The 16893-nt window shown below is 39.0% G+C and overlaps 1 protein-coding gene across 18 annotated transcripts in view; it reads right to left on the bottom strand.

Annotated features, from left to right (window-relative positions):
- The window catches only part of MRTFB (myocardin related transcription factor B), a 224818-nt gene that overhangs the window by 91322 nt on the left and 116603 nt on the right, over positions 1–16893 (bottom strand). For 5 of the 18 annotated variants that reach the window (XM_037911602.2, XM_043523865.1, XM_043523866.1 and 2 more), the window contains exon 1: positions 1601–1978. The exons of 11 other annotated variants lie outside the window; for them this stretch is intronic. In XM_037911602.2, the coding sequence (XP_037767530.1) occupies positions 1601–1721 (121 nt within the window). In that variant the 5' untranslated portion in view covers positions 1722–1978. Of the gene's footprint in view, positions 1–1600; positions 2069–16893 lie in introns of those variants that run through there. 2 more of the 18 variants (XR_006284265.1, XM_037911603.2) reach the window with 2 other exon arrangements.

Below are 16893 nucleotides of genomic sequence, written 5' to 3'. Positions count from 1 at the left end.
TTTCCTCATGTTATAAGATCTCTTTTCTTCCCCATCTTTTCTGTTACAATACATATTTTTTCTCTACCCTTCTTCAAGTTCCTCTGCCTTTTCTCCTTTGTCCCTATTTCCCCACTGCAGGTTTTGATTACTTTAACTGAGTTCAGAGTTGCAAGAAGCTTGTAATTGTGATGATACACATTATGGCAAGAAAATTCAGTGTAAGCTGTCTTTTTTATTACTGCATTGATATTGGCTGTCCTCTACAGTAGCCATTGAGCACTTCTTTCTATCTTGGTGTTCTTCCACATGTTAAAGAAAAGTAGTCTGTCTTTAAAAGCAACAAATAACATAAAATATGTTTTCTCTTTGGCCATATCTAGAGCTGGTTGAAAAGTTTCAATCTTTTTGTTTAAGAAAAACTGGCAAGGATGTTCTGATCTGGTCTAGTAATAACTGCAATGCAATTTTCCCTTCTTAAAATTTACCAATATATTTTAGACCCTTATGCTTATATTATTTCAATTCAGAAGGCATAGCTTCCTGAGGGAACAAAATGTCAGTTCTATCTCACAGGAACCAAGGAAAGTGCTCTAGCTCAACTACAGATCATCCAGAGAACCCAGTGGTATGAAGAAGGCCGATGCAAGAAGGCACATAGGGGGAGAAGGAATTTTGTCTACTAAAAAAGAGAGGGCTTTTCGGCTGTCTGGGTAGGGTAAATGTTATTGGAGTCTTGATTGCAAAGGACTACAAGTTGCGCTGAGGATGCCAGCATCAGAAATTGAGGAGCTGTGCTCTAGGCAGTGGGGTTCTATCAGCCTCTTCCTCCTCCTTCCGTATGATCCAGTTATCTCCAAGTGCATCAGGTAACTGGGCACCAGCAGTCAGGTAACTGGGCACCAGCAGTCTCCTGGCAAAATTTCTGCTACAGCCCAATGAATGATACTAAGAAAACTACTCAAGATACATATGAGGTAGCAATTATAATAGTTGTCAGTACTGAAAGATAACACTATACGCCTCAGTAGATTGCTGGACTGTTACAAGCTAATTCATGTTAATGTTGCTTTGCCAATTAACTGCACAGTGTGCAGAACCATTTCAGAAACAATGCAAGCTTAGATTCACAATATGTAACAGAAAAACAAATTCAAAACAAACAATTATAAAACAGGAAAAAAAGCAAACTGTGTAAGTAGGCAGCAGTAAGGAGAAAGCAACAGCATCCTTTGCTAAAAATGAAGAAGAAACACATCGTTGTTTAAAAATCCTTAGCTCTATTCTCTTTAGTTAAAAGCAATTTGTGAAATCCTTTCAGGGCACATTTCAACATGTGCCATGGACTGAACAAATGCATTTGAGTATCACTCAGAGATGATCACTTTCTACTAAATTTCCTTTAGAACTTAATTACTGTTCAGCCATTAGCATTTAATTGAGAGCAACTTAATAAAATAAATAATAATGAACCTGGCCTTTTAAATGATCTGAAAAGGGAGCAGAGTATTTGCATGCATGCAAAAAAAATTATGTAAAGAATTTTAGAGCAGGCACTTACAGACTGAATCTACTGTCGCATGTCTGCATTTTTTTGCCCCCCAAACAGCAGGTAACTGACCTTCCTTGAGACTTTTCTGGCTGTTCACCTCAAGACATTCCTTTTCTTTCAATGTCTCAATATCTCCAGTAGGTAAAATCTCTGGAAAGCCCTGTTGCTGCTTCTTGGAGCTATCGATCATGATGAGACTCCTTTGAATGGCAACATCCAACACAGGAAAAAGACCAATTTGCTACCCAGCAGTACACTGTTTGAATACTCTGCTCCCCGGTTCCTTTTCACAATAATTGAGCAATTATGTCTTTAAGCAGCTGAAAGCAGCCATTGCCCTTTACTTCCCAGTCTGACCTACAAATACACTCAATCTGCTTGAAGCCCTTAACTCTCTTCCAGACAGGGAAACTGAGCTTCTGAAGCAAAACTCACAAATCCCACCCCCTTTCCCAGACAACCACTCTCCTTTCCCTTTTAGCTATCCTGGCTTCCTCCGTACTTTTATGTTTCAGTATGCAGCTTGATCATCAGAATCATCTGACAAACACTGAGTCAAGCAGTTAAAAATAAATCCAGCAGTTGCTGAAGGAGCAGCCTTTGCTGATATCTAAGACAAATAGTTGCTGTGGTCTCTCTTTCTAAACGCTGCTGGAGGCTGTGGATATACTTTATGTTGGCCTGACAGGCAGATTCATTACTCGTTAAGTTTAATCAATAAACAAACAGCTGTCTAAAAAGAAGATTATGTAAAGAATAAAGAAGGTCCTATTTTGCAGAAGCATATTTACTCAGCATAGCTGCAAATCTTAAGAACAAGTAAGGAACAATCTGAAAGCAACCGATTCCTGTGATACTGTTTACATTACAAAATGTACATATACTACCTTTGCTACACACAGATCTTACTCCCTGTAATAAATTTTTAAAATTGCAAATGTCTATTTTTTCCTTTTGCACTACACTCAGGAGGCAGTAACTTTTACTCTTGTTTCGAGCAGCCAGTCCAGAGCATTTCCTCCTACACAGTCTTTCTGATTTCCCATTCTCACCAGCATGAACCTTTTAATCTTTTATATTAGTCACCAACATACCTTTTCAGTGTCAACTAGGAGGTTGGAGTAGTTTTTCTTCAGGCCCCCTGGAATGCTTTGGCACCATTAGGACTTGATTTTTGTGGTAACAGCAAATTTATTCTGCTGTAAATATGAGTAAATCCTATGATATTTTTCAGTAATGATGTGTGTTCTCAGTTTACTGTTGGCTGCAAAATTCCACTGAACTGCAATCCTCTTGTGTGCATATGTTTTAATACAGTGTATATCCTTAAATGATGACCAGCTTAAGCAAAGTTATATTTTACAGCTGTGATTTTCAATACAAGGCTAAAGGACAAACATTTATTTAAAAAAAATATATGGTCAAAATCACTTAAATTTTAAGTGGCTTAGTCATAAGACCTTGCAATATTTCCTAAACATACCTTTAATTCTATAAACAACTTTTGCCTGTCACATAACAAAAGAGTGTACAATTGAAAGTGTACATGTATGTTAATAAATCAGGTTAAGATTTTGTCACGGTTATTTTTAGTAAAAGTCATGGACAGGTCATGGGCAATAAATAAAAATTTACAGAAGCCCACGACCAGTCTGTAACTTTTACTAAAAATAACCGGTGGTAGGAAACAGGAGGGGGGGCTAATTGCCAGGGGGACCGAAGCCTGAGCCCCACAGGGAAGGGTGGGGGCTGACAACTCCAGCCCCTTCCACAGTGGCTGCAGTGGGGGCTGTAGCGAAGAAGTCACGGCGGTTCATTAAAATCACGGAATCCATGACCGCCGTGACCAAATCGTATCCTTATTCATAAACTAGAGTGTTTTGATCTATGTGCTAATGTGAGCACAAAATACTTTCCTTGTATCTTTGGTGATTCCATTCTGTGCATGAAAAATGAATATTCAAGTGCAATGCTCAAACAGGAATCTAAAATTCCCTTTACTAAGTGTACCAATCATGTAAATTGGTCTTATGTAAATATTTCTATATATCTGTAATGTACTTCTACCTTACCACATGTTCAAAAGAATTTTTTTTGATTATTAACCGCTCTGCCAAGAAAATTTTCCATTTATGTAATATAATTTTGGGCAATCTTTTCAAGTGGGTACCCCTCCTTTTCAGTGGACACAATTTGCAACTGCAATTAAACTATGGGTGAAAATATGAATATTGGCACCTCTAACTACTTGACTGCAGGCACAAGCTGTATATTTAAGTAGTCTGAATTGTGCCAACAATTCATTCTAGTGTAATTTACTGTATTTTAGTGTATTTTACAGGCACAATTCCCATCCTCATCAAGGGAGGCTAGCACTTCAGCTCTTTGAAAAACTACGTCTTTATGTATTTCTTTTCCCTCATTCTTTAATATTAAGGATGTCTGAAAGAAAATTTGATCTTTTAAGGATTTATTAATTTCTGATGGGTCATACCCTACTGAAAGCCACAGTTCTCTGTTTGCAGCACCACAACCAACTTTTGAAATGATTTTGATGTAATGATTAGAGAATTAACTTTATGTGCAAATAAGGAGGATGAGTTAACCAGTCTGTTTTCACAGGAAAATAAAATACAGAAAATATATAACATACCACATTTAATTTTAAATAGAATAGTATAGCTTGCAAAGTTTTTCAACAATATTTAAGAAGCTTTTAAACATTTTACTGTTTACTATATCTAGAAGTATTTAAAAATTATTTGGTATGCAAGGCATCTTGAAGTATTGACAATTCTCTTTGGCTCTAACCATGCAAGCACAAGCGTAACTTTTCTCACAACTAGGCCCATTGACTTCAAAGTTATGCAAACGTGTATTTTCAGAAACTGGCCTAATATGAACATTTTGAGTTTTAAAGTTACTATATATGCCACAGGAGAAAAGGTTACTTTTTCTTAATTTTGTTTTTCAAGTCTTCTTATGCTAAGCCAAAAGAATGGACGTCATCTACTTTTCTTCTCCTCTCATCACAATATGAAAATGAGATAATTGGACCTCCTGAATACTAAGGTACAGGTAAGGCAAATATGCAATGTCTTCTTAATGCTAAAGGTGTGAAGCCTTTTCCATTCTCCTTACTAACTGCAGGATGCAAAGAGGGTAAGGAGATTTCCTAACTAAGGTGAAAATTTGAAAGGATCTTAGATTTAAAATGTGGAATAGTTTTAATGAGCAGTTTGTATTGGAGGTAAATTAACTAAAGCTACATGCCTAGGAGTGCTGTAATTCTCCCCGCTCTCCTAGCTGATCAAATGGCCATCTTTTGCATCAAAGCAACTTTTCTAACAAGCTCAGAGAATTATATTCAGGCCCAGGTTCATCTTCCAGTGAGACAGAGGGTACCTCATTCTGAAGTGCTGTTAGCTACTCTAAAAAAACAAACAAAAACCCTCAATATGTGGGGTGAGATCTCACAGACCCTAACTTATGTCTAATGATGGAGCACTTCAGTCTGAAATCACAAGAACTGTCCACAGTTGGGCAGCACAATTATTTCACTTTTCTTTCTTTAGAAAAGAGTTGAAGACTTCTCCACGCACTATAACGATTTTTTTAAATGGAAATTGAAAAGAATAGTAATCATCTTGCCTTTTCAGGAAAACCCATGCAGCAGCAATGCTGCAAAACACAGGGGAGTGCAGACTCCTGACCTAAAAGATCTTTTTGGAGAGTAAGCCAAAATAGGGAAGCTATTGACATGGCCAGGACTTCATGATGAGTGCGTCTGGCACAATTTGGATGACTAGCAAAGTCCTTTCCCTTCACTATCTTCTTCAGTATTCTTCCTTAGATAGGTAGCAGATGGAAAATAAAGATCAGGTCAGAATTTCATACATAAGAGGATATAAATGTGTAGGGACTTCAGGACTCCTGAAAAACATTATTACCATGGCATTTGGACAGTTGGAAACCCTATCAAGCAACCACCAGTCTGAAGAAGAATGGGCCATCTTGGTGACAGAATTAATTCTTTACATTTTTAAGGATCAGAAAATATAATTAGCCCATATAGGACAAGCACAGAAAAGAACGTCACTAGCTATTTCAGAGACAAAAGGCATCAAAATTATGTGCATCATAATAGTTTTCAAGCTGGTTCTACCCTCTAAAAATCTGATGTTTGCAAATTGCTTGCAATATATGATACGTCAATTATCTAAAATGACATTTTGCTTAAATCCATAATATATAAGATCATATTAATTTGTGCTGTAATGCATCTGATTTCATACTGATTTTAACGGTGCAAAAAAAAAAAAAAGTACTATGCAAGAACTCCTTCATAAATCAACTCAATTTTCCCATTGCCTTAGTCCAAACACTTATTATGAGTGAGAAAAATTATACTGCTGAGATGCTGGGCACAGCCAAAGAAGGACTTCAAGGCAAATAGAATATAAACATTTCTCAAGGGACCTATATGAAAATTTGGCAAGGTCAATATATTCTTACACAGTTACAAATACACCAGACTATTATTTTACAGATTCTTTGTTGCAATAAAATAGTAAGCAAATTATTAGTTAAACTGAGTTGATAACAGAGTAACAGAAGATACAAACAAAAAAGATTTAGGGGGAAACGATGTGTTTTGTATGTTAAAAAAGTGGGATTTTTTAAAATACTATTTTGATCCTGAAACAATTCCAAAATGATTCAGAGAACAGACTCAAATCAAATACAAACATGACTAACAAGACAGTCTACCATGAAAAATACTAGCAGGTGATCACTTGAACTTCATATGTCACAGAAAAGAAGACATTAGCACTAGGAACACAGGGAGGTGGGAGCAAATGACAAAGGAATCCTGAAAACTGCATGTAGATCTGTGAAAACTGGAATGAAGATGACAGAGGAGATAAAGTAGAATAGAGAGAGGAGGATACGACGAAGGAACAAGATAAGAAGGCCTGTATTACTGGGAAGACTGCAATCAGATGTTCCTCTCTACTGTTATCTTTATCTTACACTGAGTGCAAAGTTTGGAAATATGACAGTTTATACATCAATACTTTCATTTGCCTGTTGTAAAAGTTGTATCTTTTACCATATATTGCTAATTAAAGTGACAAATATTTTAATTGTTATATTCTCTTGGAAAACACTGTTCCAATACTGTACGCATATTTTTAACTGCATGTCACTGACAAGAATTTTTAAAGGCATTTTTGTGCGTGCCACAAAAATAATACACAAACTGCCTATATTTGCCATTGGCACTGTAATTAACTACTTCCAGAATTATGTACATTTCTGCAGACACCTTCACTGAAAATAATGCAAAAACACAGATCTTAGAAGTACAGTGAGACTAATACCCTGCAAGCATTAAAAGACAGCTAAGACATAAAATAGTTTTCTAATATTATTTTTCCAATTTTAGCAAATGCTGTAGTTGCCACAGGGATGTTATATGACAATAAGTACATGGAAAGGTAGGAAGTCCATGAAAAAAACTCTTCTGTTATGATGCGGATAAAAGATTGATAATGCCGCATTAGATAATTTGGGCATTCTAATGCAAGGAACAGTTTGTCCAGCTATACAGAAAGGACAGAAGACACTTGATATGGATTTAATCAGGCCACAACTTTATTATTAGATGTCTGGAACTACTAGGCAGATAAAAGTGTACAGTGCAGATAACCTCTGTTTATTCTGGAGAGGGCTTCTACCAGCTCCCCTCTCTTTTTCCATCCAGGTCCCTCCAGCAAATCCATTGCTGGAACCTTAGCATCCATGCCACGCCCGTAGGAGGGGTAAGGTGGGCTATAAGAAAGGGGGGTTGGCTCCCGGCCGTTCCAACCATAGGATCCCCAAACCCCACGCCTTTCTGTTCCTTTAACCAGCACCTCCTTTTTAAGTCCTTTACCAGACCATTTATCTGGTCACTGGATGCCCTCCCTATGAAGTACCTGCACTGGACATCCGCCCCACACTCACCAAATAAGTTGCGACATATAGCCTACCACACCTTTGTGTTCACCATAATAGGTGTTCCCTAACACCTGCTGTGCAGGAGGCGAAAAAAACCCCACTCCACCGAAGCCAATATGGTGGTGAGGGAAAAAATTCTGTCCCAGCCCCCATAAGAAGGAGCAACGAGCACAATGCCCACAGCAGGTTCAAACCCACCTGAAAATCACACCTCAAGGGGAGGGAGGTTGGGTGTTGCCTTGCCTGCTGCATGGAGAAAGGGGTTTCCAATACCAGAGCTTGCACCTTTAAAGCCTTCCGCCCTTACATTCCAAGGGGGTGAGTCAGTGCTGCTAAGCTGACCAACACCACCTTTTTGCAGCAGTTTTTGACCTTGTTCTCCTCCGCTTCCCCACCCTCCCCCCCCATAAAGCACTACTGTCTTCCTCCAGCAAGCCTGGACAACAGTCTGCCTGCTTTCAGTGCAGGGCGGTCATTCTTCTTGAATTCCTACTATGAGCTGAAGGTCATACCGCATGTCATGAAAGATAATCTTCCCAAGATCTCCAATAAAGTCTTTGTTAACCTATAACCTTGAACATGAGGTAACACTTACCTAACTGAAGGCAGGCTCAGAATTTTGATTAACTGAGTGACCTACCAAGAAAACAGAAGTTTACCATTTTTGGCGATAATATTCCAACAAGTAAGCCTTTCCTGGATGGTACTTCAGGAATAAAATCAACAAAAATAACAGCTTTGAGTAACTTAGATGTCTCCAAGGAAAATCAAGTATTTTGAGGGAAGTCATGGGTGTTTGGGTGAATGTCCCACCACCCTAGTAAAATAAAACAATAGCTAAGCACTGTAGTGTATGAAATATACACCTTTCTGAAAGCTATTATTACCATGTGTAAATCAGATAACTTAAGCAAAATTAATTAATTAGGAGGTTATTAAACAGATTCCCAAGGATTCAGAGGCAAGAACTTCACAAATAAGAATAATTAAAACACTGCCAGTTAAGATAACATACTCAAATGTTAAAATTCATCTGCTAAATCAACACAACTCAACTAGATGGAAGGTTGTTTTTGAATCATGAAACAGGAAAACAGATCATGCTATTAATTTTAAAAACTGCATTTGGAACTGTTACACTGCATGTGCTGCTGTATTAAGTAATACAGGGGGGAAGAGAGAAGGAATTAATCTTATTAAGGCTCACAAGCTATTCTGTTTCAATATTTTTCCTTAAATGTCCACAAATGGTTTCAAGGAAGTGTCAGTTAGGGATGTCAAATGTTAGCACAATGTTGCAAAGTTCTTCTAATTATTTCAGGTACTAGACCTTAGGCTGTTTGCCAGTTTTGCTGACAATAGTAACATTTTAACATTTACTGTACTTCTCCTTCTCCATAAACCATCACGTTTTACTCAGTTATACACACAGTCTGTTGTAACAACAGATGTCACAGCACATACATTTTTTAAAAGGTTTGTCAATCCTCAATACTTATGAGATGACAATTCTGTCTTCAAATAGTTCTGGTAAAGTGATGTGCATAAAACATTCACAAAAGAGGAATATTTTCAAACTGAGCATGAATGCAAAAGCTAAATGAAATAGCAGTTAACACTCATTCCAATAGCATCAGTGCTGCATATTGTTTTGGAATGATTTCCTTTAAATCTCTGAGTTTTCAAATTCTTCATTTCCCAGATATACCCATGCTAGATGGATACAATTTGAAGATCAGGCATGTCCTAAAATTTTTTTTACACTCTCCATTATAATCTATAAATCAGTATTTCAAAGAATTATTATGTATACTGTCATTAGCAGCATGTGCACACACATGCACATACAGAAACCCCAAACACAATAAGAAGCTACCATTAAATAAAAAAGGCTTTGTTATTCAATACATGCTTCTGAACAACATTCAATGCAGCTGTATCATGACATTTTCTTAGGCACCTTCAAAGTTTGTAACACTTCTTAACATGCAAAAGACTAAAGAAGATTTCCACCACGACTTAAAAATGCCATCTTGGCATTTTATGATTTCCATTATACTTGAATAATATCTGTCTTCAAAGACCATAGTTTTCACAGATAAAATGGCAACATGTACAGTTAGTTTGATTCATTTCATTTTTTTTAAAAGACCTCCTGCCAAAGGAAAGATTGCTTAGCCGAGATAAAGTCATGGATGAGGAGTTTTCTGACAATTCCACTGACTTCCATTTTGGAGACTATGGACATTTTATTTCGTTACATCTGTCTCTTTCCAAATTTATAAGAAAGAGCAATTTTTAATTTTTTTTTTCAAAATGAAATCATGCTATGTATATTGTGCATTGGAAGCATGTGTGCATTAGGATACAACATGGTATTATGGAGGCATAGGTAACACTTGAAATAAAAGTAACTTTTTTGTACACAGAAGTCTCTGAACATATTGTCAATGTAGCTCTCCAATGTAGGAGTCGCATATCAGGTGTGCCTTTCTAGACACGGTGTAATACTCCTACAGTGGGGATCTGCTGATACAGTTCCATTAACAAGAATATTGACTTACCTACATCCTGCTGTAAAGTAGCATTAGTGGTATGCTAGTTACTGTTTGCTCTTCAACTACTTTTACTTTAATTATAGCTCTGCTTTAACAGTTATGCAGTAAAACACAACCCAGGAAGCTATGTTATGAAAGCATATAGACCAAATGCAAACAAAAAAAGACTATTATACAATATTTGAAATGCTTTCTTTTCAGTTTATAAGGTCTCTTCATCCTTTAATTTACAAACTTTAAAGCTGATATCTTAACTTTGAAAGAGCTAAGCAAGAGCATAAGGGTTTGGGTCTGCATTTGATGAATGGACATTTTAAACATCAGTAGCTTTCCAGGAGATATTACAATATGCACTATATACAGTTTTAAAAACTAACTTTATTCTGTTGTTGGGACATAATAAAACTACTTTTTTCCCCCACACTACAATAATAAAAACAGTGCACACACACTGTATATAATAAACACATATACACTATTTTCTCTACTATATATTCCTCTCTAATTTTCCTGCACTGGACCCAACAGTAAGTTCAGTTTTTCCAGACTTTTGTAGGAATGTAGGAACAAGAAAGTACTATATTATAATAAAATCTCTTTATTTTAAATCCATTAAATGTAACCCTGTGACCACTAAAAGAATCCCTTCTATAAACTAACTTTCATCAGCTACACAACTATACCACCGCATTCAACAAGTGATTGTGTATAATACAGAGAGATCTGATCCTGTGAACATAATGCATATGAATAGGCCCAGTGATTTCAGTGGGACTACACAAGTGAGTAATATTCTTCACATGCTTAAGGGTTACCAAGATTAGTTCTAGTGCTCTTATAGGAGCTATGTGAATTCTGCAAAACAAGCAATCCTTGAAAGATATTACAGATTTTTCTACATCAACAGATAATAAAAACTGAAGAGTTAACTCATCCATTTTACCTAGTCCTGTCTTCAAGAACCTCTGTTCCTAACTACTCTCTAGAAATTAAAATTTATTTAAAATAATTCTGTTTTCAAGTGTGTAGGTACAGCATTTTTTTAAACAACATGATACCAAAATCCTACCACAAATTAGTTATAAACATAAAAAAGTGGCATGTGTATTTTACCAAATATTTTTCCAGCACTTTAAAAAAAGAAAAGAAATGGATAAACTTAACGTTTTCTACTTTTATTTTGCTTGCCTTTTTAAAAAAAAATGCATTGGTGTCTGAAATCAAAATGCTAATGCTATAAAAGGCAGGGTGGATTTGATTTAAATCAAATTGATTTAAATCACTAGTCAGGAAGACTCGATTTAATTTAATCATGGATTTCTACATAAAAGTGCATTCTTGTTTGCTGTTATAACCTTAATACATATTCATCACAACTCAGAGATAGATGTAGGTTTCATTTTTAGAAGGTACACACTATATATTTTTAAGTGATTTATTTTGAAAATTTTTCAGATTAGTTTTACAGCTATATCAGAAAATTAATAATTGTTTGGTTATTTCACTTACCAAAGGTAACTGAAGCAGATAGTTCACCTCCCAATGACTTCATAAATATCTCCAATTCAACAGGTTAATCATTAATATTTGCAGGATTTTCTTGCCATGTTGTATTAGGAGGAGAACATCACCAGAGAGACATTTAAATTGTTTTATTTAACTAAAACAACAATGTTACGTATTCTGGATTTTTTTCTTCAACAGCAAACATATAATATTTTAACAAAACAAGCATATGTATTTTTGAATTCAGTTAAACACTGAAGTTTTTTAAAATCAGGTTTGTTTTTGTTAAAATTGTTTTTAACTAAAATAGTTAAAATGAAATATTAAAAAATATCGACTATGTCAGCCAGGTCAGGATGAGAAACTTAAAATATTGGCTTCTGCAGCTAACTCAGTCTCTTCACCTTCATTTTCCTGTTTGTTCATAATCTGGAAAAGAAAAATAAGCTTTCCTGCTTTTTCAAGTACCAAACAATTTCTCAATTTGGAACGAATTAGTCCAAAGGAAGAAAATATTCTTTCTACACCGGCAGAAGAAGCTACTGTTGTTAAAAGTGAGATTATCACTTCAACAGTCTCTGAATCCAGGTGTTTAAGTGACTTCCACCAGTTCACTGGTGTGACTTTCTTTAAAATACCATCAGCAAACATATATTTCTTAAATGCTTCTTATTCCCAAACTGGGTCTCTTTTATGGCCTGCTGCCATTATAGGTGTTCCCTTCTAGTGAGAGAATGGTATGGTAGATCTCAAATCAATGAAGGCTAAACTCAGAAAGACCTCAAGACTTCTGGAACATGCTGCTCAAACAGTTTCACTTTTGTTTCTACTGCCTGTCCCTCCCTTCCCACATTTATCTCTAGACTTCTTCTTCTTGTCCAGATCTATTCCGCCCCCAACAATCTTCTATTCATTGAACTTTTTGAAACTTTGCACTTTTAGAGAGAGGTAAGGGATGGACTCTGTGTACACAAATTTGCAGAGGGAGAATAGGGTTCCGGTCTGTTATTTCTCACCTCTATATATTATTTATTTATTTAAAAACATTTTTGCTGTTAACAAGCATATTATCTCTGGAGACACAAATCCACAGTTTGAGAACTACAAAACTAAGCATCTCTGATGGTATCTTCTAGACTGAGTACTGAGTCCCATTGGGTAGATAGAAATATTAACCTAAATAATCTATACAGAAGCCCCTGGAACCCCATAAGATTGGGTCCTTAATTCATGAACTATTGGAACTCATTTACAAAACTTTTTTTTAAATGTTACATGAATATATTGTCTCATACTATAGAATTAGAATTTATAATCCCTATTCCATGATGAGATATCTTTGACCTATAATGTATCTTAATTAAAACGATCTTTAGATAGGTTTTTTCCTCAAAAAGCATTTTATCAAAAATATCCAATTTAAATTAAAAAAATCTGATTTTTAATTTTTTTTTTAAATCATTGATTTTTATCTACTGTGACAGACCCTGACCAGTAGGGTACAGGAATCTGGTAGAAGGCAAATATACTGGCCTGGATGAATAGTTTTCTGTTCCCTGAGTGACCAGAGCAGGGGCTGTGCTATAGCAATCAGGAACCTGCTAGAACCAATTAAGACAGGCAAGCTAATTAAGACACCTGGAGCCAATTAGATTCTAGCCATACTAGAATCAATTATGGCAGGCAGACTAATCAGGACACCTGGTTTAAAAAGCGCCTCCCATCAGTTAATGGAGGGAGTGCAAGGAGCAGGGAGTGAGAAGGTGTGCTGCTGGAAGACTGAGGAGTACAAGCGTGATCAGGCCTCAGGAGGAAGATCCTGCGGTGAGGATAAAGAAGGTGCTGGGGGGAGGCCATGAGGAAGTAGCCCAGGGAGTTGTAGCTGTAGCTGTCATGCGGCTGATACAGGAGACGTAGACAGCTTCTATCCACAGGGCCCTGGGCTGGAATCTGCTGTAGACGGCAGGCCTGGGTTCCCCCCATCCCCCCAACTCCTGATTGGACACAGGAGGAGTTGACCTGGTCTGTGAGCAACATCAGAAGAGAAGGTCTAATTTGGAAAGGGATCTGGCCTGTCCCTGACCCACTAGGTGGGACAACAGGGACTGTGCAGATTGTTCTCCATTTCCCCCATGCTGGCCAGTGATGAGATTAGCCGAGCGAATGGCAAGGTTGAGCCTCTAGCAGAAGTGGCCAAACTGAGGGCTGCTGTGAACCTCGGAGGTGAACAAATCTGCCAAAAAGTGCAGGACCCACCAAGGCAGAGGAGGACCTTTATCACACTGGTGTCAGGAGTGGGACTGGGTGAACAGCGTGGTGGAAGAAAGAGGTTGTTTTTAAAAAAAAAAAAAAAAAAAAAGAGGGAGAGGGAGAGGTGTTTTGTTTTTTTTCCCCTTCATCATGATGGATGACATACTGTGGGCACTGATACAAGCCACAGCTGCCCAGCAGGAGGCTACCCGTGTCCATGCAGCCACCCAACAGGAGGCAGTGTGGCTGCAGCAAGAGACCAATCACCTGTTGATGGACCAGACTGCTCAAGACCATGCTATGTTGCGGGAACTCGTAAACCAGGTGAAGGCCCTTACAGAGCTGAACCGCAGCCATGATGGGACGCGGGTCATACAGGCCAGCAATTGGCTGCACAAAATGACGCGGGAGGCTGATGTAGAGGCATACCTCCTGGCCTTTGAGAGGACAGCCCTACGGGAGGCTTGGCCTCGAGAACAGTGGTCTGGCATCCTCGCTCCATTTCTGTGTGGGGAGGCCCAGAAGGCATATTATGATATGTCTGAAGAGGCTGCGGCAGACTAGCCCCAGCTGAAAGCAGAGATCCTGGCCAGATCTGGGGTAATGACTGCAGTGTGGACCCAGCTGTATCACAAGTGGAGGTACCAGGAAAACAAAACCCTGCAGTCCCAATTATATAACCTCATCCATCTTGTACAAAAGTGGTTTCGAACCAAGTATCGGACTCCAGAAGAGATACTAGAGGTTCTGGTCATCGACCAGTACATGCAAGGACTACTGCCAGACCTTCGCACCTGGGTAAGCCAGAACGACGCTTCCACCTATGACGAGGTCGTCACCCTGATAGAGAGCTGTAGGACGGTGAGGAAACTGACCCGACCAGTTAAGGAAGAGGTGCCCTGGGTTAAACTAGTGGCACCAACTCCCAGAGCTCAGGCAACTGAGCCCCCAGGCAGGTCCAGGTGGAAAAAGAGAGGGGCTGATTTTTTAAAGTACAAGAAAATGTAACTCTTTCTACTTTTACAGTGCAAATATAAAGTGTGTAATTAATTCATGGTTGTGGAAAGCCAGCTGAGAGTTTACTCATGTTGATGACCCTAAAGTTTACATATGACCATCCCATGATCAAAGAATCCAAAGCCTTCTCTCCGACACCACCTGCGTAGCCATTCGTTGACTTTCACGATTCAACAGTCTCTACCCAGGCCTTTTCCTTCCATGGGGAGGATGGATGAGAATACCACTTGCCCCTCAAACTCCTTTATCCTTCTTCCCAGAGCCACGTAGTCTGCAGTGATCCGCTCAAGGTCATTCTTGCCAATGATACTGAAGACGGGCTCCACCTAACGAAGAGAGGGAAGAGCATCTTCACAAGCAGGCTGGCTAACCTAGTGAGGAGGGCTTTAAACTAGGTTCACCGGGGGAAGGAGACCAAAGCCCTGAGGTATGTGGGGATGTGGGATACCGGGAGAAAGCACAAGCAGGAGAACGTGAAAGGGGAGGGCTCCTGCCTCATACTGAGAAAGAGGGACGATCAACGAGTTATCTCAAGTGCCTATACACAAATGCAAGAAGCCTGGGAAACAAGCAGGGAGTACTGGAAGTCCTGGCACAGTCAAGGAATTATGATGTGATTGGAATAACAGAGACTTGGTGAGATAACTCACATGACTGGAGTACTGTCATGGATGGATATAAACTGTTCAGGAAGGACAGGCAGGGCAGAAAAGGTGGGGGGAATTGCATTGTATGTAAGAGAGCAGTATGGCTGCTCAGAGCTCCGGTATGAAACTGCAAAAAAAACTGAGTGTCTCTGGATTAAGTTTAGAAGTGTGAGCAACAAGGGTGATGTCGTGGTGGGAGTCTGCTATATATCACCGGACCATGGAGATGAGGTGGACAAGGCTTTCTTCCGGCAACTAATGGAAGTTACTAGAGCGCAGGCCCTGGTTCTCATGGGAGACTTCAATCACCCTGATATCTGCTGGTAGAGCAATACAGGGGTGCACAGACAATCCAGGAAGTTTTTGGAAAGGGAAGGGGACAATTTCCTGGTGCAAGTGCTGGAGGAACCAACTAGGGGCAGAGCTCTTCTTGACCTGCTGCTCACAAACCGGGAAGAATTAGTAGGGGAAGCAAAAGTGGATGGGAACCTGGGAGGGAGTGACCATGAGATGGTCGAGTTGAGGATCCTGACACAGGGAAGAAAGGAGAGCAGCAGAATACAGACCCTGGACTTCAGAAAAGCAGATTTTCACAACCTCAGGGAACTGATGGGCAGGATCCCCTGGGAGAATAACATGAGGGGAAAGGAGTCCAGGAGAGCTGGCTGTATTTTAAAGAATCCTTATTGAGGTTACAGGGACAAACTATCCCGATGTGTAGAAAGAACAGTAAATATGGCAGGCCACCAGCTTGGCTTAACAGTGAAATCCTTGCTGATCTTAAACACAAAAAAGAAGCTTACAAGAAGTGGGAGATTGGACAAATAACCAGGGAAGAGGATAAAAATATTGCTCGGGCATGCAGGAATGAAATCAGGAAGGCCAAATCACACTTGGAGTTGCAGGTAGCAAGAGATGTTAAGAGTAACAAGAAGAGTTTCTTCAGGTATGTTAGCAACAAGAAGAAAGTCAATGAAAGTGTGGGCCCCTTACTGAATGAGGGAGGCAACCTAGTGACAGAGGATGTGGAAAAAGCTAATGTACTCGGTGCTTTTTTTGCCTCTGTCTTCATGAACAAGGTCAGCTCCCAGACTACTGCACTGGGCAGCACAGCATGGGGAGGAGGTGACCAGCCCTCTGTGGAGAATGAAGTGGTTCGGGATTATTTAGAAAAGTTGGACGAGCACAAGTCCATGGGGCCAGATGCATTGCATCCGAGAGTGCTAAAGGAGTTGGCCATTATCTTTGAAAACTCATGGTGATTGGGGGAGATCCTGGACCACTGGAAAAAGGCTAATGTAGTGCCCATCTTTAAAAAAGGGAAGGAGGAGGATCTGGGGAACTACAGGCCAGTCAGCCTCACCTCGGTCCCTAGAAAAAT

The sequence above is a fragment of the Chelonia mydas genome, chromosome 10 (assembly GCF_015237465.2).
Source record: "Chelonia mydas isolate rCheMyd1 chromosome 10, rCheMyd1.pri.v2, whole genome shotgun sequence".
Taxonomy (NCBI): Eukaryota; Metazoa; Chordata; order Testudines; family Cheloniidae; genus Chelonia; species Chelonia mydas.
This window is presented reverse-complemented; position numbering and strand designations above follow the sequence as displayed.